Source organism: Pygocentrus nattereri, chromosome 10 (assembly GCF_015220715.1).
Source record: "Pygocentrus nattereri isolate fPygNat1 chromosome 10, fPygNat1.pri, whole genome shotgun sequence".
Taxonomy (NCBI): domain Eukaryota; kingdom Metazoa; phylum Chordata; class Actinopteri; order Characiformes; family Serrasalmidae; genus Pygocentrus; species Pygocentrus nattereri.
In genome coordinates this window covers 28,330,055-28,353,475 of record NC_051220.1, presented here as the reverse complement: position 1 = coordinate 28,353,475, position 23,421 = coordinate 28,330,055, and the positions used below count along the sequence as shown (strand labels likewise).

The 23,421-nt window shown below is 39.7% G+C and overlaps 2 protein-coding genes and 4 non-coding genes across 8 annotated transcripts; 5 read left to right on the top strand and 1 right to left on the bottom strand.

Moving 5' to 3' along the window:
- Positions 1 to 333: 333 nt before the first annotated feature.
- On the top strand, positions 334 to 20,345 carry arid4a (AT rich interactive domain 4A (RBP1-like)). Its single transcript, XM_037541966.1, has 25 exons — positions 334 to 545; positions 675 to 723; positions 1,356 to 1,466; positions 2,345 to 2,410; positions 3,451 to 3,541; positions 3,714 to 3,793; positions 3,898 to 3,992; positions 7,582 to 7,714; positions 8,630 to 8,709; positions 8,819 to 8,895; positions 8,983 to 9,131; positions 10,687 to 10,759; positions 10,974 to 11,068; positions 11,472 to 11,569; positions 12,162 to 12,414; positions 13,281 to 13,546; positions 14,031 to 14,210; positions 14,555 to 14,639; positions 14,738 to 14,930; positions 15,027 to 15,089; positions 15,174 to 16,430; positions 17,411 to 17,515; positions 17,823 to 18,029; positions 18,257 to 18,403; positions 18,515 to 20,345. The coding sequence occupies exons 1-25, from the start codon at positions 394 to 396 to the stop codon at positions 18,616 to 18,618; spliced, it is 4,209 nt and encodes a 1,402-aa protein (XP_037397863.1). The 5' UTR covers positions 334 to 393; the 3' UTR covers positions 18,619 to 20,345.
- LOC119264225 lies at positions 10,321 to 10,403 on the top strand. Its single transcript, XR_005130886.1, has one exon. It is a non-coding gene; the product is annotated as a small nucleolar RNA SNORD53/SNORD92 (small nucleolar RNA).
- LOC119264226 lies at positions 11,291 to 11,372 on the top strand. Its single transcript, XR_005130887.1, has one exon. It is a non-coding gene; the product is annotated as a small nucleolar RNA SNORD53/SNORD92 (small nucleolar RNA).
- Positions 12,542 to 12,621, top strand: LOC119264227. Its single transcript, XR_005130888.1, has one exon. It is a non-coding gene; the product is annotated as a small nucleolar RNA SNORD53/SNORD92 (small nucleolar RNA).
- Positions 13,712 to 13,793, top strand: LOC119264223. Its single transcript, XR_005130884.1, has one exon. It is a non-coding gene; the product is annotated as a small nucleolar RNA SNORD53/SNORD92 (small nucleolar RNA).
- Position 20,346: 1 nt separating the features above from the next.
- Positions 20,347 to 22,610, bottom strand: timm9 (translocase of inner mitochondrial membrane 9 homolog). Of its 3 annotated transcripts, none has more exons than XM_017699855.2 (4): positions 22,513 to 22,610; positions 21,756 to 21,830; positions 21,555 to 21,650; positions 20,347 to 21,364 (listed from the first exon to the last, which is right to left on the bottom strand). In XM_017699855.2, the coding sequence occupies exons 2-4, from the start codon at positions 21,792 to 21,794 to the stop codon at positions 21,230 to 21,232; spliced, it is 270 nt and encodes an 89-aa protein (XP_017555344.1). In that variant the 5' UTR covers positions 21,795 to 21,830; positions 22,513 to 22,610; the 3' UTR covers positions 20,347 to 21,229. The 3 variants fall into 3 exon arrangements, with proteins under 3 accessions (XP_017555344.1, XP_017555345.1, XP_017555346.1); XM_017699856.2 differs by having other exon boundaries at positions 21,756 to 21,811; positions 22,513 to 22,608; XM_017699857.2 differs by lacking the exon at positions 22,513 to 22,610 and adding an exon at positions 22,134 to 22,447 and having other exon boundaries at positions 21,756 to 21,811.
- Between the last annotated feature and the right edge of the window lie 811 nt (positions 22,611 to 23,421).

Below are 23,421 nucleotides of genomic sequence, written 5' to 3'. Positions count from 1 at the left end.
ACGGTGAACTGTCTTAACGAGGTTCAGTTAGTTAACCTAGCAAGCCGGGCGACTGGCTGTGTTTTAGCCTGTCTTGTCGTAGAGAACCGAGCTCGATATCTATAACCTAACCTAGCTGGATTCCTTGTTCGTTCTTTCTCATGTGATGTGATGTTGGTGACAGTTTTCCGAGGAAAACGGGACGCTATTTGCGGTTAGTTGGCCAAACATACGGTTCTTAGCAGAGTGGTAAGGCGAAAGCTTCTGACATGGTGCAGCGCTACGAGCTATGATGGCGACGTGACACACTCGGACTGCGAGTAAAGCGGGAAGGAGCACGCACTGTTCTGCCTGTTCCTCCTCCTCTCCGTCTCGGCGTTGTACGTCCCCAAAAGACGTTGAAAGTTGTATAAAATGGGGGTTGTCGGCTGTCGTTTACAGACTTGTTTTTGTGAAGAAGCACTTAAGAGCTTGCTTCCCATTTTTGCCGTGAAGGGAGGCAGTATGTGTGTGAGTGAGTGCGTGTGTGTGGAGGGGGGAGGCTGCACCGAGCTTGAAAAGAATGCGTGAGTAGTAGCTAGCCCGTTAGCCTGTTAGCGTTTCTCTGCTGTGTTTTGCGTTTTGTGTGCACCTCGGCAAAACTGTCACATTTTCACTCAGTTTCACCCCTCCACTCTGTTGTTCCTGTTTTTCAGCTATCAAACCATTCGAGCTGGACTCCCTCAAATAGCCATCATAATGAAGGTAAGTCAGTAAATCCTGAAGCTCAGCACTGTAGCAGTGTAGCCGACGCCTCTCTAGCTGAAGCTAAACAAGCAGCCCGCTTTGACTTGGCAAGTTGTTTATCGACAACACGTGTGCTTAGTTGTAAATCCATAGTGTACATTTGCTTAAATATGTATTCCCCCCCTCACATTACATGACAACCGCTTCACCCAGTGTGGTCGAACTGTTCTGTCCTGTGAAAGGCCTTCTTGTCTGCACTTTTGTGCATCAGTGACAAAAGGTTTATCTGGTCAAAAGTACAGTTGAACAGTGCGTGTCTATGGAAACTGCTCTTTGTTGTTCTTGCTGGCGAGAATTTGTACACTGCATAAAAAGAACTAGTTTCCCAAGAGCGTAGTACATATCTGTGAACAGTTTACATGATGATCAGCCTATTGTAATGTTTCTGAGAGGCCAGTTTGTTGAGTGATTGGGAGTCCTCAGCAAAGTCTCCTGTGCTTTTTGAAAACTGATTTACTTTCTGTAGATTATGAAATGCATTTTTTTAAAGTTCAGCTTGGGTTTAGTTTAAAGGTTTACCTTCTGTCGTTGTGAATGTGCAGATGTATGTTTGATATTGTTGTATTTTTTTTTTTTCTTTTCTTTTTCAGGTAGCAGATGAGCCTGCCTACCTGACAGTGGGAACGGATGTGAGCGCCAAGTACCGAGGTGCCTTTTGTGAGGCAAAAATTAAGACTGTTAAACGGATGGTGAAAGTTAAAGTAAGTACCTAATATTGTAAAATTGTTGATTATAACCTGAAGAACAGTTACAGTCAAACAGTGAGACCTAAAGTTGTTCTTGAGCTTGGAAATAATATTTAAAGTATTACACTGAGGGGAGCTGTTGCTGCAGACGCTTTTTGTCAAATGAAAGTGTCCGTGCAGGGCAAGTGAATAGGGTACTGTTTTAGTTTTGCCTATCTGATCTCAGGTGACACTGAGTTTGGACACGATCTCTGTTTTTACCTGGGACATCACTCGTGCTAACTTGTTCTGATAACTATGCTTCTGTTCATTGATGAGAACATAGTGCACTTTGCACCAGCAATCTTGGAAGGCATAGTTGGCTTAGAAAGCAAAAGTGAATGTCTTCTTTGGTTATGTTAGCCAGGGTTTGATATTTTTTGTTATTTAATTACCTTATTTTAGTTACGCTCTTGGCAGGTACAAAGTTTAAGGTTGTGTGTTAATTTTAGTGATTCTTGCTTGCTTGTTATATAGGCATTTTTCTGAGCAGAGTGTCATAACAGCATGCTGTCGTGTGGCTGTTCGCTGGTTCAGTAGCTTGAAACATGAAAGACAAGTCTTCAGAAGGAAAGTAATAATGCTTGAACTACATCATTCATTGGAAGGCATGACCTGAGCCAGTTCTTTCCTGCAGACAGAGAATTCTAGGGAGCCAAATGCAGGGCTTTTCATGGGAGCTCAATAAGAAGCCCTTTGGTGACAGATCATGAAGTGCAGAGTGTGTCTGTTACACAAGCAGATTACTTCACCTTGACTGAACCTACAACAATTTTCTTTTTCTTCTCCTCTTTCTCTGTCTTTATCCTTAAACCTATCCTCATTGATCTTGTGCACCATATGCATGATTCTAGGTGGTGCTCAAAGCTGACAGTTCTTCACAAGTTGTACAAGATGACCAGGTCAAAGGACCTTTGAGGGTAAGGGATTCTTCAGTGTCAAGTAGTCATCAAACTGACTTTACCTCCATGCATGAATTGTGTGCAAGCATCATTGTGTTTATTTCAGCAAATTTTTACAAAGCTGTTTTGGCTAGTTACATAGTAATATTTAGTGTACTCAAGCTCATTGATAGCAGCAGATGTGCCTTAAGAGTGTTATACATTTGTAACTAGTTTTGCACCTATACTGTGTTGGTGCCAATCTGCAACGGCACTTTTTTGGTGTTAATAAAACGCTAACGGAGCCACTTACCTAAGGAGATTGACCTGCTTCTTTTAGAAATCACTGGTCTGGATTTTGCCTTAAGTGTAGCAGTTCACTAGCAGGGCCTATACGACCACTAGTCTCATCTGCAGTGTGACTCCGTTGGTCACTTGTATCATTCATCAGCGGAGTCTGGCAGCCTGTTGCTTCAACCAAGCTAGAATAAACATTAAAAGTCATTAATACTGACAAAGTGAACAACGGTGATATTTATTGAACTAATGCTTAGAGATGCAGAAGGAGTGAACAAGATGCATGTATGAGGCTAAATGACTTGAGAAATTGGATGTCAAATAACATGCAGCTCTGTTTTTGAACCAGAGAAGCTGATGTGTAAACACCAGAGGTTTATCTCTCTACTGTTCAATTTTGTTTTGCACATTTATTCAACATATTTTTAACTTAACAACTTAAGTTGTTGAACATGGTTCCTATCACTAATTACATAATAGTAAATATAAAATATATGCAGTAAATAAACATTTTCTTAAGCACCTAATAAATATATTGTAACATGTAAATGTCATCTAGCCAAGCTGAGTATTTTATTTTGATGCAGAATATGGATTTTACCAAAATGTGTGTGTGTGTGTGTGTGTGTGTGTGTGTGTGTGTGTGTGTGTGTGTGTGTGTGTGTGTATATATATCTCACACACACACATTTTTGTTTGTTTTTTTTAATCAAGATTACAATGATACATTACTGTACATTATGGTGTATGTAATCTTCATGTATGTGTCTTCATGCTGTCAGGTTGGATCTACAGTGGAGGTGAAAAGCCCAGAAGGGGTGTTCAGTGAAGCTGTCATCAGTAAACTCACAGATGCCAGCTGGTACACTGTGGGTAAGTCCTGGGATACCTTAACTACTTAGCTCAGTGACCACTACTGCCATGTGACTACTCCACCTTAAGCTAGTCTAATAGTTTATTGCTTGTCAAGAGGCTCTTTTTTAAAAAAAATGATATATAAAATTGTCAGTTAACATATGCATCTTTTCTTTTCTTTTTTTTCCAGTGTTTGATGATGGAGATGAGAAAACACTTAGAAGAACTTCACTGTGTCTTAAAGGTGAAAGGCATTTTGCAGAGAGTGAGGTATGTCCCCAGTGAGATTTTTTTATTTTTTTTTCTTTCCCCCAGCATCAGTTCTGGTCATGTTAAGACATGGACAGATAGAACACTCTTGCTTTCTTCAACAGACCTTGGACCAACTGCCCCTTACAAACCCAGAGCACTTTGGCACTCCTGTCATTGGGAAGAAGACAAATCGAGGAAGGCGGTCTTCTCAGGCAGTGTAAGTGTTTGTTTTACTCAGTCTTGCGGAGTGTTGATCTTGCAGGTACTCTCAGTATGTTTTAAGAAAAGCTTTCTCTTTTGGGCTGTTGAGCTGAATGTAAAGAGGAGTAGTTTTTCATGTTTGGTTTCAGGTGTGGTGATCTTTGATCCGTTCTTTGGACAGTTTCACGAAGTATTGTAGCTCAAAGAAAATCATGGAAAGATTGTGAGTGCCACTTTATAACAGAGTAAGAAATAATTTTTCTAAGTGGTAATTTTTGTCCTCAGTGACGCGAATTCAGAGAAATTGTGTGTGTAAGTGGATGATTGATTTTGATTGAATTGATTGATTTTTAAGAAAAATACTCGTTTAATCTCATAAGCAGGACAAATACATTAAAAATACATTAAGCAGTGTGTAGATATAATCAAATTTTTTGTCTTCAGAGTCAGATTGTATGTGTCAATGTTATTACACTTGCATGTTATTTTGAGGGGACACTTTTGCCCTGTACTTGTTTTAAATGGCAAAAATATTCGTCTTGGCTGTTTCTGAGCCTGCATAATATTCAGCAACAGCTAAGATTATCTTAAAACTACAGTAAATGTGGTTACTTGGACCACCCTCCTAAAAAGTCTGTTTGGTTATTCATGATTCCAACACTTTGTTTTGATGGCCTTTAAAGTTTGGAGCTGGATTTGGCTGTAAAGTTATGACTGGCATTTTGTGTGCATACTGTCTTAATTTCAGTTCAAACTACAGCATTATAAATAAGTCTTTTGTCAGCGTGTTTAATTTAGGTTATCTTGCATAAGTGGACTTTACAGTGCATGGGTACAACACTGATAGTTGTTGGAGCTTAAAACGTGCACATGATAGCATGTTGCACTTGCTATGACGACAGTTCATCTGCATCTTTCCCGTTGTTTATCAGCACTTGCAAGGTTCAAATGATCTCTGACTTGCGACTCGTATGAATTGAATAAAACATTAATTTTAAAGCGAAAAAGCTGGCAAAACTGTTTTTACGCAGATACCATGCTTGTTATTTAGAATATTACCTACGTCCATCACAGTTGATTTGCCTCTTCACTTTTGGTACTTTTGACTGTAGTATTTTGTCACTTTTTTGCAGCAGTGGCTTAATTGGCTTTTTCTTTCATGCTCAGTTTTTCCCACAACTTTTTTTTTTTTTTTTGTTCTTTTCCAGCACTGTAACCCACTTCTAGCTACAGCTTCTTTTAATAATGCTTAGTTCCTGAGGTCATGGCTTCCAATGTTTCCTGTTAGGAGTAGTGAGCCTGTGTTTTTACTAATATGAACTTTGATTTTAAAGACTTAGGTCTTGATCGTTTAATATTTGATGTTTTAGAGATGGTTTCTAAAAACAGGTTTATCTTTCACTTCACACCAAACAGCAACCAGCCCTAACTACTTACCTCTTCAGGTAGGATAGTATCTAAAGTGTTTAAATAATATTTAAATATTAATATTAAGTATTTAAATAGTATTAAAGGTGTTTATTGCATGTTGATAAGAGTTAAATATACAAGATGGCCTAAAGATGGCTTGTATCTTTGACTTTGTGTAAAATTAGGTATATGTTGTCCATGTCCCTACGTTATGTTAATCTAAAATACAGTACTTGCAATATATGAGTGAGAGATGTGGAATATGTATTAAATATAGCCTTTACGTAATATCAAACTAAATTCATAATTTCAAGAAATGTTCCAAAAATACCTATAAGAATTATTTGTGGGGGGAAATTGACCCCATGTTTTCAGACACATTATTTTTAACTTGATTAAAGGCATAGATTTTTAACTAATGCAAAGTTGGTCCAGGCTCACAAGCGGGGTCATCTAAGGGTTGAATGTTTTCAACTTTTGGGTGATGCTTTACAGACAAATCATAGCGCAGCCAATGCAAGAGCAGTGGCATGTTTCTGATTGGTATGTCCTTCCATCATTTATTTTGGACACATTTTGACCACGTTTCATCATTCAGTAGGGGGGGGGGGGGGGGACTATTTCTGATTTATATTAGGAGGGATATAGACTTCTCTCACTGTTTCCTTTGGATGGTACTGTGGTAACAGTGCGTTAACTATTAATGCTAACTCCTCCATGTGGAGGCTGTATTTTAGCCTGGCTAGTTCTCACTGTGGGTTGTTTACATCAGGGGTTTTCAATCACTGGGGAGGCAATAGTTTGTACTGGGCCGGTGAGAAGAAACTAATTGAACATTGTCAGTTTTGAGACCACGCAGCACATGAGGTGGATAGCTAGGTAGTCAGAAATGTAGATGTTCCTCAGGCTAGCTTGTGTGGTATGGACCTATCAAACTTTCTTTAGTTTGGTCTGTTTTGACCGTTTGTGCGAACACACAACCCATACTTGGGTTTGCACCAAATACCTCTAGTGAAAACTGCAGGTCTTGGTCTGCTTCCAATCCTGGTTTAGTTCACTGCTGATGGGAAGAGATGCTTTTCTCTTCTTCTAGCAGTGCATCAGTGCTGTACCTACATATTTTAATGTCTGTCTCTTGATAGACATTCATATTGTTCCTGCAGCGTGAGCTGATGCTTTTAAGAGAGAAAGACAACAATATCAAGGATATGTTTTTATTCATATCTGAATATGAAGGAGGGGGGGTGGAGTTGAGGGTGACTACGCTAACACGCAGGTTCTAAAGCATAGTTGTTTCCATAACATCAGTGTCCAACAGTGTCCTGAAAGCTACCTACTTTGTAGCTAAACATTTCCTTTTTTCCAGTTTTTTAAAAGACATCATTAGTTTTTTTTTTTCTTAAGGTTTCATTGCAAGGTTTCTGTGAATGTAAATGAAGTAAACGGTCTGATCTTCAGGCCCTAAATATCAGTTTTTCAATTTTAGCACTCAGTAAAAGAAACAAATTACATTTTATTAAATAAAAAAATATTTCCTTATGGGCTGTTATGTTTTTAAGGCATAAACAAGTAGGCTTAAAGGTGGAAAAGCTTGAGAACCCCTTCTTTATACTTAATGGGTGCTATATTAGTCATAAAATTAATCTGTTTGAATTCTGTGGTCTATAAAATACAGTAATTGAAAAACCATATTAAGGGTTAATTTCAAGAAATACCTGTCTCATTGCTTTGTAAATGAGATTTATGATGAAATAATATAACAAGGTGACCAAAAGCACATTATACCTGAAATTGTTCAATGATATTAACTGCATTATCTTTTACTCAGTGTTAGGTTGAGCTCTTGTCTTTCCAGATTAACAATATAGTTTTCAATGGTTCAGCTATAGTTAAACCTGGGAAGTTCCTTCTCATTCTGTTCTCTGCAGAAGACCCTCCCTTATTGTACAGAAAGTGCCACCCACTTTTATGTCCAACTGGTAAGCACAGTGCTTACCACGAATGGTGTGAGAAGCAGCTTGCACTGACGTGAGTGGCAGGCACAGCACATACCGTGTTCAGTGTGAAAGCAGCATCAAGTAGAAGTTTTGTCAATGTTATTTTCTGCTGTTTTTACTGTTAGTCTCACTTTCCTTTTCAGGGTAATTAGTAACTTGTAAAATTATATTTTCATTCATGTCTGCTAAATGATTTAGTGCGGAGGAGGAGAAGGAGTCTTCATCCAGTGAGGAAGAGGATGATGACAGACGGCGGCTGAATGATGACCTGTTGGGCAAAGTTGCCTTCATTCAGACAGGGCCAGAGCGAGCATCCTGGTACCACGCCCTGGTGAGCTCTGTCAGCCTTTCAGATCCTGCCTGTTTTTATATATTTTTGGTGTTAAATCAACTATCATATAAGGCTGACATTGAGAAAAGATGCAGCATTAGCACTTCTTATTTAAAGCCCTAAAAAGGAGCTGTTGGAATTAGAATATATTTTCAAATAATAATAGATTTATAGAACACTAACAAAATGTACAGCATATGCATTTTCCTTGCTCCATCAGTAAACACTTGTAAACTTGCACTATGGTCTTTATGATCCCCAGCATTTCCTTACCAGCATTTGAAGTTTGCTGCTTTAGTTTTAACTGGAGCTGTGAAGCTAATGTAACTAACAAGTAATACATGTTAATGACCACTTGATATGGAGGTGCATGCCTAAATCACTCAAACCATGTTAAGTAATCTAGTTAAGTTTATTTTACTTTGGTTGTGCAATATCAGCAAAAGACCACAAAAAGTCTGAAGACCCTATAACATAGCTTTAGCTACTTCCTTCATTCAACTCAGTATACAGTATAGTGTGTGCAAAAACATGGCTTGAATAAAAGCATGTGAGACATGCCATTGATCCAAAGATTCTTGTTCAAATTGTTCAAATTCTTATGTTGTCGGCCACATGGAAATAAAAGTAAAATTTATTAATTTGCAACAGAGACTTTAACCTCTTGCAGAACAAAAGTATGGTTTTGTTTTCCATTTTGTTTTTGTTCTTAGTAAAATACGATTTGTTTCTGACTTTTGTTTCATTAAACCGGTTTGAAGCCCTGATAGTTATTGGTTTACTTTTTTTTTTTTTTTTTTTTTTTTATCAGACAACTTGTTTTCCCTTGGCCTAAATCCAGATACTTGTGATTGCTGCATCTATGTCTAAGAAATATTGAACTGATTTTGTGGATTGATTGTTTATCTGTCCAAGGTGGTATCTCCCAGCTGCAATGATGACTTAACTGTCAAAAAGGACCAATGCTTAGTGCGATCATTTGCTGATTCCAAATTGTAAGTTAAACTCTGGCTTTTTTTTGTCTTCTGTTTTGTTTGTTTGCAAGCCTGCAACATTGTCAGAACTTGAACGTTGTCAAACATGATTTTGTTCCTCTTCTTGTAGTTACACTGTGGCTCGTAATGAAGTTCATGACATGAGTGAGGACACAATCTCCAAACCAGAATACTCTAACAAGAAAGGTATGCATGCATATATTTGGGGCTAACAACTGTGCATTTTCAATTTTCCCATTGCCAAAATCTCACCCTGGTCTTGTTTTTGTGCAGGATTTGAAGAAGCATTGCTCTTCCTCCAGACCAAGAAGGTCCCTGATGGCTGGAAGATGGATATGAGTGAGATTTTGGAATCCTCCAGCAGTGATGATGGTGAAGGCAAGGAAAGTGAGGAAGAGGAGAAGGAGCCAGAGCCAGAAGAGGTAAGATACTGCCTGTAATGGGCATCAGGCCATCAAAGTAAGCCATAGGATATGATCTCCAGCCTTTTCCCATCAAGTAAGCCACCTCTGGCCTCTTTTAAAATTGTTGTTGTTGTTGTTGTTAACAATAGTAATATTAAGCTTAATAATAAGCATTGGAGATGTTTTTAAGTCTTTGAGTAATAATGTGTGATTGTCATAATAAAGACTTGATGGGCTTGTGGAACTTTGTTTAAACAGTACTGTGACGTTGAGTTACATCCATAAAGTAAACATGTGCCCAGTCTTTGGAAAGTGCTTTTAGCAGTGCGAGTAAAGAATGTGGCAGTGCTGAATCAGTATTTATGTTGATCTGTAAAGGCATTCCTTGGCTCTCACATCTTATGGCCTAAAGCACCTTTAGTGAAGCCAGTGAATAGCCCCAGCATGTGGGAAAACCCCCAGTCTCAGGACAACAATGCCTCATTCTTCCTGCTCCCAGCACTCGGACAAATAGCCATTTGCTTGGTTTCCGACACTGCTTCCATGGCAACCCCTACTTCCTATGGCTGAGAGAGCTGTGCGGATTGGCCGAGTGCCAATGGAGGCGTGCCAGCTGTGTTTGTGGGCAGGTCTAAATCTCAAGGCTGCAGCTCATCACAAGAGCTTCTCTCTCCTCACTTGAGTAATACTCCCTGATTTTGCAGCTCTCAAAGTTAGCTCTCCCTGTGATGGAGCCATCTTCACAGTAGCTACTTAACACTAAACATGGCATTGCTTTTATTTTATATGTGGCAGTATTTTAAGAGAGCTGTGTCTTAACAGCTGGTTTCAGTCTCATTTCCTGTGAATGACTTGTGTTGCTCTTACACAGCTTGTGTGGTTTTGGTCTGTCTGCTGTCTTTGAAACTCAGAGGTCCCAGGTTCTTACAATTAAAAGCACAACATTTAGGTTCCACTCTGGAGTAACCAAACATTGGTGTAGCCCTGTGAAATATACTTGATTTCTGGTACACTTGGAAGTTTTTTTATTTTTTACTTTTAGACAGCTGAATATTTATTGTTCAAGGTGCGTCCTTAACTTGTGGTGACTGATTCAGCATAACACAGACTTATTTTCATGCAGTAGTTGTCTGAGTGGCTTAGACATAAACAGTGCAGGCCTTGCTGTGTTTATTACATGCTGGATAGCAACATTAGCATGTTGGGTTAAACATGATGATAGCAGAGAATGGTTTCGCTTACCTGACTGATGTCGTGTGATGTAACATTTTCTCTTGGCTGTCTGATTTAACCTTGGACACACAATTTCTGCTCTTGAGTGTGTTACACTGTCCAATCAAAATGCATAGAAAGTTCTATAAATTGAATAGCATTCATTTAATCTTCTAATGCTAATGGTTGCTTACTCTGTTACATGTCTCTTGCATTTAAAATTTTCTTCGTATAAATAGTATTATTTATTTATTTATTTATTTTAATTCAGCTCCACTGCTGTGGTAGCAACTGGTCGTCAGTAGCTTGAAACTTGATCTTGTCCATTTAAGCTCATCAGTTACTATCTCTCTGTTGTAAGCCTGATGATGAACCAGACCCAGAAGAGAGGGACCACTTCCTACAGCAGCTTTACAAGTTCATGGAAGACCGAGGTAAGACAGCAGAGGCATCATCTAAGAAGTTTCTACAAACAACCATTTATTTATTTATTTATTTAACAGTTTAGCCAGTGTTCTTTAAACAAGTTTGTGACCATAGGCGGCATTGCTTGTGTCATGTGCTGTACTCCTGAGACACACCATGTGACTCGTTCTGCAGTGTGCTTCCTCTTTGCAGTGCTCATCTGAACTTCCTCTCTCTCCCCAGGGACACCAATTAACAAACCCCCTGTGCTGGGCTACAAGGACCTGAACCTCTTCAAGCTCTTCAGGCTGGTTTACCAACATGGGGGCTGTGACAGTGTAAGCATCCTTTGCATCTTTACTGCATTTATTGATTACACTAACATCTACATTTATTGTGAAGCTCTCTGCACTGATCATGAAATGAATATGTGAATTATATAATTTTTACCACCGGTCAAATGGAGGGCTTGTTAGTTAATGTTGGCAGGCATTTGGATGAAATGACCTTCATTGTATTCCAAATGTGTAAAGTTGTAATGTGCATTGCCAGGAAGGGAGTTAAAGTGATGATCACAGAGAATGGTTTCGCATATTTGACTGATGTTGAGTGATGTTACGTTTCTCTTGGCTATCTGATCCTCCCTTGATGCATTAGTGTCCTAGAATATCTAGTAATCTTGAAATGTTTTCTTAAGTTGTCTAGGAAAAAAATAACAATGTGACTTTGTTTTTGTTGCAGATTGAGAGTGGTTCTATATGGAAACAGGTCTATATGGATCTGGGAATTCCTGTGTTAAATTCAGCTGCCTCTTATAATGTGAAGACGGCTTATAGAAAGTAAGTACTCTTGTGCAGTTTACAGAATATGCGGTGTGCCTACAATGTGCTAACTGCTGTCTCTGACACTCTGAAGTGTCTCTGTGTTGTGGATATTTGACTAGTGATTGAAGAGGCCAGAATGTGAGTTTATGCTCACTTCCTTCTTAGTTGTTTAGCTAGACAGTGGTTATTTGTTTAAACTATACTCAACTGCATGACTGCCTCAGATAGTATGTACAGAGCACAAGCTATATTCCAGTAGCTGTAATGCTATAATGAAAATGTAGCTTTGAAGCAAATTGTCATATAGTAGTCCTCTACACATGAGTGGATGACTTGTTTAAGTATGAGGGTTTCCTACAGTTTTTCCCCCTTTCATCTTTCATTAAGAGATTCTGTTAAAGCTGTAATACTTCTGGTAGAGTTTACTATGAGTTTCTTTAAAAGTGACACAATCTGTGATACCAGATGATAAGTGCTGATGATAACTCAGTTTGGTACCTAGAAGGATATTAAATAAAACATGTACAACTACAGATATTTTTAACCTCAAAAGTCCAAACTGAACAAGAGCACTCCGAACTGCGAGTAACTGCAATTTGTCTTTCAGGTATCTGTATGGCTTCGAAGAGTATTGCCGATCAGCTAAGATTGAGTTCAGGACCGTGCACCATAATGAACCTCGGCCAGTCACCCAGCCAGAGATGGAGATTGTTAAGCAAGAAATGGTGGAGGAAAATGAGGAAAAATGTGATCCTACTCAGCAGACTAAAGCTGAGCTTGAGCAATGCAAGGACAAAGCTGATGGAGATGAGTCTGATGCAGACGATGAAAAAAGCCGAAAAGATATCTGCTCCCCTAGGGTGAGTGAAGGGTTTTTTCTCTCTCCTGGTCAGGGAGCAATCGCTTAATTTCAGTTTGCCCTGCATGTTGATATAGATGCCGGTTCTTCAATGTGGATGAATTGCATGGTTTGTTAGGGGCAACTTCACATGATGATGCCAGAGAATGGTTTCGCTTTCATGACCTGATGTCATGTGATGTCACACTTCTCTTGGCTGTCTGACTTTCCCCTGCTCTCTGACTGTGCCTAAACTGATGTGTTTTGAGTTACTAAACTCAAATATTAGTATTAAGAAATATTGTAACTAGCTCTATTGTAAGAAGGTCTGAGGATGAATATTGCATGGTTTAATTTTCTGTTATGTAACTGCCAAGATTTTGTTTTCTCAACAATGGAAAATCTTATGGCAAATTATGTAATTGGAGATGTTGTTGTGTGGTTTTTTTTTTTTTTTTTTTTTAATATTTACTAATGACATTTCTACAATTAACTACACATTGTAAATAAGTATTGTGACTCAAGAAATGACACTGTGGAGGGAGACAAATGTGAGTCATTGCTGTCCCTGTAGGCATGTATTTTTGGTAGTGGCTCTAAGCTTTTAGAGTATGGCTGTTTTATTAGATATGTGACCGTGTACAGTAACATTACCTTTACAGCAAGCCATAATTAGTCCTTCAGTATTAGTGCTTGTTGTGTTCTATTTATTTTTTTAACAAGGTCACCACTAACATGATACACTTGATACACAGCGTATTTCTAGGGTAACAGCTTGGGCATGATTCCTAGTCCACTGTAGGTCTGTAGTGACATTGATGTGTAATCTTTGTCTTTTATTTTGTCAGAGAATTTAGAAACCATGTAATCTAGTCTTTCTCTTGTCAGGGCCGGCGGCGCTGTGTGGTGGCTCCTGGAAAAACTGAAGGAAAGGAGGCTGTCAAACAGGAAAAGTTGAAGGAGGAAAAAAAGAAAGAAGAGGTGCGAGGAGGAGAGGGCAGCGGAGAGGAGCAAAAGGAGAAGCCCGAGGTAGATAATCCAGGAAAGAGGCGTAGCCGCCGGCTTGAAGAGTCTGACAAAGACTCTGAGGAAGAAGATCGGGAAGAAGAGGAAGATGAGGAGGATGAGGGTGAAAGATCCAGACTCAGAGAAAGGTATATCATTCTTAGATATATTTGGTAATTTATGACCAAACCTGGATTTATGATGCATATAGTTAACTTTCAAAATGTAGCTTTTATGTGATTTATACAATTGTCCTACTATATGGTCTTTACTCATTAGTTATTAACGTTGTGGCTATGTATGCTCAGAAGGAGCAAATATGATGATGCCAGAGAATGGTTTCGCTTTTTTGACTGATGTCATATGATGTCGCATTTCTCTTGGCTGTCTGATTAGCCTCTGCACTTAACACCTGGCTTTTAGCCTACTCATTCTACATTTTGATGTTCATTTGCTGTTTTCTTCTGACACAGCAACTTTCCTCTGTGAAGTCTTTTAGAATGTGAAAAGGTTTGTTCCAGAATATTGTTTTGGATTAGAGCTATCTTACATGTTTTGGAAAGGTCTTTTTATTAAATTGTTCACTTTCTTGGAACAGTACTCCTGTTTGAGAATTCTTACCCTATTTTACAGAGATGAGCGGGAGGACGAGGATAGGTATGAGGACTCTGAACACTCTGTCACAGGAACAAAAGTAAAGGTGAAATATGGCAAAGGAAAATCACAGAAAATCTATGAAGCCAACATAAAGAACACAGAGACTGATGATGGAGAAGTCCTCTATCTGGTCCATTACTATGGATGGAATGTGAGGCAAGTATGATGATGGAATTAGGTTTAAAAGAGTTGGAGCATTGCAAAGATTTAATAGGGTTGAAAAAAATGGTTTAACTTATTGAATTCTTTTTCAAACTGGTTTGCACCTTCGCTGTTTTAATAACCCTCTGATTCATGCCTTTTATTTGACCGCGGTCAACAATGAATGTTAAGTGCTGAGTAGTTGGGCTTATGCAGTAATAATGTCCAATGCCTTGTCGTCTGGATTTCCATAGTGTTTATTTCTAAAGCTCTAAAGTGATTTTGCCTTTTTTGAAGACTATGATGAATGCATCCAACCAATAATTATCTTGTTTGAACTTTTTTTATTTGCACAACAGATATGATGAGTGGGTCAAAGCAGATCGAATTATATGGCCTGTTGATAAAGGAGGGACGAAGAAAAGACAGAAAAAGAAAGTCAAGGTATGTGAGTCATATTAGTTTGAATTAATGGCAGGACTCTGTAGAATACCTTGCTCTGGAATACAGATCTGTGACAACAGCTCTGTTGTTCCTTACAGAATAAAGATGATTGTGAGAAGGAAAAAGAGGAGGACAAACAGACAAAAACAGGTGTGAAACGTGGTCGCCCTCCACTGAAGTCCACCCCTCCCAGCACCTCTCGCAGTATATCCAAAACCCCCAGCAGTGAGGGAAGGTCAGGCAGCAAAAGCTCTCGTCCCACAGACCCATCTACTCTGCCCAATGGAGAAGGTAAGACTGAGTACTGCATTATAGTGAGATTGCATTTCTGAGGAGCTTTGAGTAGACCTTTTGTTCTTTGGCTCAATGTTACATGTGTCCTGGCAGGAACTCCTCGTCGGCGCACAAGGAGAACTTCTGGGATGTATGATTCGGACAGGGCATCCAATGGTATGTTACTGTACTTATTTTGCCACTTATTTTAGAGAATTTACTGTTTTAACCCACAAATTTCTACTCCTGCTCTCTTCATAGACTCTGGGAATTCATCAGAGGAGAGCGAGTGTGAGGACTCTCCTGAGAAGAAGCCCGGATGGACAGAGACAACCGACCCTGCCACAGCACGAAAGCAGGAGGAGGAAGAGGCAAGGCAAGAGGAGAAAAGAAGGCTAGAAGCTGCCCAAGCTGAGCCAGAGTGTCCTAGCAGTCCTCAGGAAAAACTCCTACCCCAGGAGAAAAGTGAGGTGGACAAGCCTGAGGAAGAAATAGCCCCATCACCAGAGTCCGATGACAAATCTCCCAAATCAAGAGGAAAAAGGGCTCGCCAGAGGGAACCTGGGTCTGAAACTCCCACACAGCTGCCTGCCACTCCCAATCATGCTGAGCCTGAGGCACACTGTACTGTCCCACGCCAGGCTAAGAAGCCTCAGGAGATTGTACACAGCAGCCCTACAGAAAGAGTGCCTGAAAAGGCAGACTCTGACACTGACTCTGCTACTGAGGATGTTAGCCCTCCAGAGAGAAGTTGCATAGCCAAGCGCAAAGCTACTGAGCAGCGGACACCTGACAAGAAGGTTCGTCTTGAACGCAAAGAGGAACCTAAGACTCAACCAAAGACTTTGTCACCAGAGAAGAGATCAGATACAGAAAGACAAGTAGAGGCTGTGGAGAAAATGGAAGAAACACTTGCACCAGAGGAAGCAGCAGCACCAGTAGTAGAAGTTCCTACTGAAGAACCAGAGGTCAAAACAGAAATGCCCTCTCTTACCAGAGAAGTTCAGGTCAGAGTGGAACCTCTTCCGGGTTTATTAACGATAGAGGACGCCTCAGGGGTCACCGATGAGGAGCTGATGCCCCGGATAGGCCCAGAGGCACTGGTGTGCCATGAGGTGGATCTGGATGACCCTGAAGAGAAGGAGAAACCATCAGGAGAGGAGTTACCGGTGATGAGGGAGGAGAACGCTCCTGCTCCTGTTGCAGCTCAGCCCCAGCCCCTACAGCCCCTACAACCCTTACAGCCCCTACAGCCCCTTCAGCCCCTACAGCCTACCTCCCACCTCCCTCACAGTCTAGCAGGAGCAGGGGCTCCTCGGCTCTGCTCACCATCTTCCACCCCCAGTCCGGATGAGTCCCACAGCATCAAGAGTGAGAGTGATGCCACAATTGAGGTAGACAGTGTGGCTGAATCACAGGAGGGGCTTGGGGAGAATGGATCCCCACATGGTTTTGATGCCAGTGCCAGCTCCAGCAATTCTAGTATCTCCCTTCAGGAGAGGGATGGCAAAGACAGAGGTTGGTCAGAACTCTCCACATATTACTTTCCTTATGTTCATGGTGTCGGGACTCGGAGCGCCTCGCCCTCCTACCCCGAGTCCCAGACAATGTGAATGAAACGCGTGTTGTTACCTAAGTGAAGTTTTAGTGCTAATTTATCCTTTTTTGCATTACAGAACAGAATAATTAAAATCAAAGCATTCTTCCAAAATGCAAAAAAAGATAATACAGTCAAAAAGATTGAAAAGCATTCTTGCAGAAGGTTAAAGAAAAATGAAAAACCAAACTTCAGCCGATAGTTCCGTTGAGTAAGGAGAAGGCCCTCTTCATTTATTAAGTTTCAGGTGACAAGTCGGCTCCCGGATCCGACCTGTCCCGAATGCAGATTCAACACGTTACATCAGTTTTTGTTTTTCGAATATGCTCATTGCTCCTCCCCAGAGTATTTTCTTCACGCTTCTTCTCCAACCATCCTAAGGTTTCCATTGGCTATCATTATATTTGCCATGTTAAATTTACTTTTTGACACCTCTGCTTTGTTTGACAAGAACCATTTTTACAACTCTCCATATTGGGCCTTTTTAATTATTTAAGAGTTAAGACCTGTCTTTGTTCACTGCTTATCTGTTCCTCGCTTAAAGCTAGCTTGTTTTTAATGAACAGGCAGTATTTCTTACATGCAGCTGTCTGCCCATCTCTCAAGGCTTTCTAGCGCTGCAAGAATGCCTGGTACAGACAGCTCTTGACTAGAAGCATTAGGCCTAACTTTTCCTACCTAAGGCTGCCTGGGCCTATCTGGCTCAGTTAAAAATTGCTCTATACTCTATTTTAATCATTTCTAAATTAATAATTGCTGCAAACCTTTTATTAATGATAACACGAGGATATATTTTATCAGTAATTTTGACAAAAAAGAGATTTTACATTATGCCTTTTAATAATTTTGGCTAGACTGTTTTTGTCTTTTTTACATTTAACAAAGTTGTTTGTTGCTGTAGGTCAGAAAAGATTGCTGGACTGCAACATGACCTCACCTGCCAAGAAGCAGAAACGCAACCAGAAAAGGCTGAGCACAGCTTCCACTGCAGAAAAGAATGGCGCAGGTAAGTATCCTGTTCTAAGGTTATGTATGAATAGGTAGTCTAATCCAGTAGTGCAGTTGAATTTGATTTATACTTTAAAAATGGACACAAGTACCTTAAATAATGTAGATTGCATCAGGTAAATGCCATTTTGTCACCACTGAAAAGTGATTGAAATGGATCTTCTTTGGATGCTTGTAAAAAGTGGCTAGATTCATGGTATGGTATATTGGCTTTAAAAATGTAGGACAATTTTTCATTAATTACTTTACAAAATTATCATAATGATTAGTACATAATAATGCTGCATCTCTGCATCTTTCTTCAGGTCACAGCAGTGACAGTGAAGACCTGCCTGCCATAGATACCTCTAATAAGCTGACTCCTGTGAAACACTCCAACCTAACCAAAGCCCAGAAGCTCTCCCGCTCTCCTGGACTTGCTTCTCCCAGCAGCAAAGACATGGAGAAAGACAAGCACAAAGACAAGCAGTCCTTCTCCTCTGCACGGTCATACAAGTGGACATTTCAGCTCAGTAAGTTAGACTAAACACTGTCATAAATATCACTGTCTTTAAGGTCACTATAGGTTGTTTGTATGAGTTACTTAAGCTTTGTGTTTCTTTGACAGATTTAGTAAGATGTTTTCCAGTTATGCTTTCACTCATCAGTTATTTTATGTTGAATAGGCAGTGATTCCCAGAATTAGTTGCAGGTAAAATGTCTGTTTTGTCCTGACTGATCACTATTTTTCATTTTGCAGATGAGCTGGACAACATGTCAAGTGCTGAGAGAATTGCTTTCCTGCAAGAGAAACTGCAGGAGATCAGGAAATACTACATGTCGTTGAAATCTGAGGTGGCCTCTATTGATAGAAGGCGGAAGAGATTAAAAAAGAAGGAGAGGGAAGGTAAGATTGTAGTTCCCTCTACTTGCATAAACGATGATGGTTGAAAGTTGATTTAATGTGAACCTGGTGTACATATGAGCATTTAACCAATGTGTTCCCTCTGCTTGACAGTGTCCCACACCACAGCCTCCACATCATCTGGCTCATCTGACACAGGCATGAGCCCCTCCTCAGCCTCCCCCACCCAGAACACTGTTGCTGTTGAGTGCAGGTGATAGATACCGCGCCCCTCCCCACCTCTGCCCACCTCTGCCTTCTCAGCATTCTGCTGCCTCTGTGGAGACCTGCATAGTGATGAGCCAGAGCAAGTGGCCAATAGCACTCGACTGCCTCGCCTCCTCCATACTTCCCAGTCTCCTGGTCCCACCTTGTGGCCACTCCCACCTCCTGCACTTTGTAAACTTATCCTGCCTCTCACTCCCTCTCGCTGCCACTTTTAACGTCAGAAAATGGACTCCGTGTGAGGGTTGAATGTAATCCAAAAAAAAGGAAAGGAAAATAACATCCATCCTCAAACAACGGCACTTTTTCTCTTCTTTCTCAGCAAGGCCCAAACAAACCTCCTCTTACAGCCTTTGTACAGTGGGCTGGTTTGGATGCAGTAATCAACCATTCATAAATTCTTCTATTATAATATGGTAAAATCCCACATTAAAGTCCCTGTATAGGTATGGTCACTTAACCAGCTGGATATGGTTAGCAAAAAAGGTCAAATTTGTGCACTTGCTCCATCAGAACTGCCAAAGTACACGTTACAGCAGAGTGCCCTATTTTGGAAAAGTGGGACAAAGTCAATTGCAAAAGGGAATGTAGTTTACTGAAAACTGCAGCTGGTGTCTTCCACTCTTTGTAGTGTGTGAGCACAGATAATTATGCAAAACTATTTTTGTTGTCTTTTTAAGAAAAGAAAAAATGAAAAAATGTTTACAGTGGAACACAGGACAAAAAAAATGTTTTCAGTGGACTAATTTCCTTTGCGAGTGTATTTTGTCTTTTTATATGTAATTGCAGAGTTTTTATTTTAGTATGGAAAATTTCAAAAGGTATATATCACAGCCATGAAATTATTTAATGAAATATTTCTAGGTCTGAAATTTTGTGTAAAATAAAGGTATTATCTTGCAACTTAAGTATATTTATTCAGTCAGTGGACATCATTTTTGTATTTTTTACAAGGTGAAAACAATCTTCCCACATTCATTTGGTTCATGGGATAGGTTGATGAAAGAATGTTGTGGGTTTATCTAATGTGTTTAGACTGTGAAGTCACAATTGGGTAACTACTGTGCAGTAAATTGCTCCCACTCTCATTCTCTCCCCTTTTACCATTTGGGCCCATTGCTCTCAATGTATTGAGACCTCTATGGAACACCAGTACTTGGTGACCTGCCCTGCTTATGTTCAAAGATTTCTTGGTACTTGTATTGTTAATTTAAGCATTTTATTCTTATGTTTCAGCATTGAGTTCTCAACCAATTGAATAAAAGTTGCTTAATGGACATGTCTGTTTAGCCCAGGGGTTTCTTACTATGATTGTTTCTTTTGTATATAGATCTTCCAAAACCATGTATTTGAAAAATACATTTTACACAAATTGTAAATGATTTATATTATTTTTAAACAGTACAGCTTTGTATATTAAATTCTTTTTCTATGTCTGGTTGGTAGAAGCATTCACATCTTTACTGTACATAACCAACCACTGGTCATCAGCAGGAGCCTAAACCAAGCCCTCTAGAAAAACGAACCCACTAGTATTTTGAACACTTATGCTGTAGGTGATGATTATTGAAAATAATGAGAACTTGCTTCCTTGTGAGTGAGATTTATTCACGGATTCCTGGATGAAGGAATGAAGGTATTGGGTTCCTGAGCAAAGCCATTGTATCTTTGTGTAAAATAAGCAGAGCTCTTCTCGTTTCTAATAAAGTTTTGAAATATTCTTGTGCTTTGATGTTTATTTGGAGGTAAAACAGGCTTGGGTTTCCTTTGAAGAAATTCTATTCTAGCCTACTTTGTTCAAAAGAAGATACTGTCATTTTCCTGTTAACATTTTTTTTTTTTTACTTCTGAAGCTCTTTGTGTTAATGGTATAAGGGCAGACAGGACTTCCACAGCCTATTCAAGCTAGTAGTGTAGTGAAGTGTTCAACACTTCATCTGTGGTTTTCAGCAGCATTAACAGAAATAGTAACCTACATGTTGCTCAAAAGACCAAAGAGAAGGAAAGAGATGTACTTTAAATGCACAAATATTTACATGATGACTAAAGCATTCTCACCCGAAGGTCATAGCTACAGTCAAATGGTGTGTACACCTCAATATATACATTGCAAGCATTTTAGCCATAGTCTGTGTAGTCACTGTTTTCTGCTGATTTTGGAATTGTGAACATGGCTCAGTGATGATGCTAAACAGCTGGCCAAACTTCGGCCTAGCTCAGTGCATCAGTCTCAGCCTTATTCGCTGCTGACTTTAAAAAACTGAAACATGCCCAAGTCTCTCTATTGAGGTTATAACCAGCTAGGTTAATAGGACAGCAGATAGGAAAATGTCTCAACTTGTTTAATTTTTGTTATATGCAGTGATTACATTAAAAAAAAAACACTATCTTCACATTTGCCCATGGTCTAGTGAGCCTCTGCCTCCTGGAGTACAACAGGAAACGAATGCCCTCCAGTGCTAAATAGCTGAACCAAATTGGAGGACATCTTCCAATGGTGCTCGCCACTGTCCTTTGCCTCGTCATTCCAATATGGACATTCACCCTCCTGTTCGGATGGGGAGAATTACAGCCTGAGGAGTCCATTCAACATGCAGCAGTAGACTATCGCGGCTGGCCCAGCAAACCAGCTTTAGCTGCCAGAGCCTCATTTTGCTGGATGTGATACTCCTGGAAGCGCATGGAGATCCGCTGGGTCATTTTCAAGTACTTCTGTAGACAGCTTTCAGAACATGAGGTCTGAAAAGAATCAGATGAATGAGTATACCCTAATGTCCTATATCTTAAAACATTGTGGTTCAGAGAAAAACAGAACAGGAAATCAGGAAAATGTACAGAAACACCAATGATAAAAACAAGAGTGAGCGTTTAAAGGAAACGCTGATCAGTTGGTTTTTAGAAGCAGCATTAGTCTCGTCTGGTGTCATACCTCTTCTGCCTTCACTTCTCTGGTAGTGAAATCTTTTACGCAGTCCATGAAGCAATTCTCTGTCAGTTTGTTGTATGTGCCGAGGAATTCTTTGAACTGAAAAATAAGACCAGGCAGGACATCCCAACTTTACAACTGACAGTGAGATAAAGCTACATGAAGTGAATATTATATCCTTTAGGTGTCCATAGCAAACATTACCTGCTTAATTTGATCTGATTCTGTGACCTGAGCAGCCATAGTTTAAAGAGCAGGTTCTGGAGATCACAATGGACACTGATTTAACAGAAGAGCAAAGTCTTACAGGTTATGTTTAAGCTACCATGACATCATATTAAAGGTGGGCAATATGGCAAAAATATTATGTCAGAATACTCAGACATTTTCACAATACCCATCTCTATAATTCGTTTTTCTGACATTTAGGACGTTGGGACAGACACAGTAGAACATGTCACATATAAAAATGCTCAATCTAAATCTAAAACCAATTAAAACAGGCCTAAATATGCTCACTTTCTAATGAAACACGTAGTTACTCAGTGTGCTTTAAGTACCGATGATATCCACTATACTCACACAAGAGTACCGTGACACAAATGATCACGATAACGATAAATTAACGTCACATTGCCGACCTCGTACATTGTACTGCCAATTACAGAGCTAACTCGAGCAACGACTTCTGGATCCAATTTTGTGTCTGTCGTGTCTTGTTTGGTCACAAAGTCGTTTAAATCAAAGAAACCCGATTCTATTTAGCTAAGCATATCACATGCTAGGCCCCTGCAGCTTATAGCAGCGACCTGTGTAGTGCTAGCTGTGTCCAGCCTGCCAGTCTAGCAAAGCAGTAGCTCATATACAATATACAGATTAATTACAAACAATTACATGTCAAGAAAGCAATATAAAGAACATGTAAACAGCACATTCCTGATTATCTATAAACCTAACGTACCTCTCTCTTCACTGTGTATCACTCAGACTGTGGAGCTTCTGAAGGACATGTGACGCTGAGGGAGAAAATAGGCGACACTCCTCTTCAGCACTTTCGCCCTAAAAGATACCGATTTTTAAGGATTTTTCAAACATGTATGTTGCAAAATTAAAAAAAAGAAATACAAAATGAAGATTATTAGAGAGTAAATGGGTACATGTAATCCTAAAAATACGACGAATACATTCGTTTTCTCGAAAGTGACGTTTGGAAACCATCTCGCACCTCTTCTAATGACGAAACAGTACACCACCACTACGAGTCGGTTTATTGGTGTAGTGTGTGTAATGCGGCTGGTTTTGGACGCAGCTGTAATCTGTATTTCTCTAATTTCAGTCTTAAAACAGCATTTTGCTCTGAGGACGTTTTTAAGCCGTTAAGGGAAATTTATTTGTGTTTCTTCCTTTTTTGGCCATCATTTATAAGTTTGTCATGTTGGTCTGTACTGTATAAGAGAAATGTGTAATACGACTTTTAGGTTAATTTTAACCATAGCAGTATAAAAATGTAAAAAAAACAAACAAAAAAACAACACAACATGTTGATGTACATGATGATGATGATTCCTACATCCGTGAAATGTGATGTGAGACGCATATATTGACAACAGCGCAGGAGAGTTTCCTCACCAGCCTCTCTCACTAAATGGGAATCCCGCTGATTTTTCAAAATACCTACATAATTCAACCATTAAGATGTCAACAAATTCATTCAGAGTGGTCTGTTGTGAAATGGTTTAGCAAAGAAGCGTACCCACTCAGATTTCTTTACAGTTGTGGTGACAGGAACCACTCTTTTATTGAGTTTAACAGCTTTCTGTGAGGGAAATTTTAGAGCCATTAAACTTCTCAGAATTCGGGTTCCTATCAC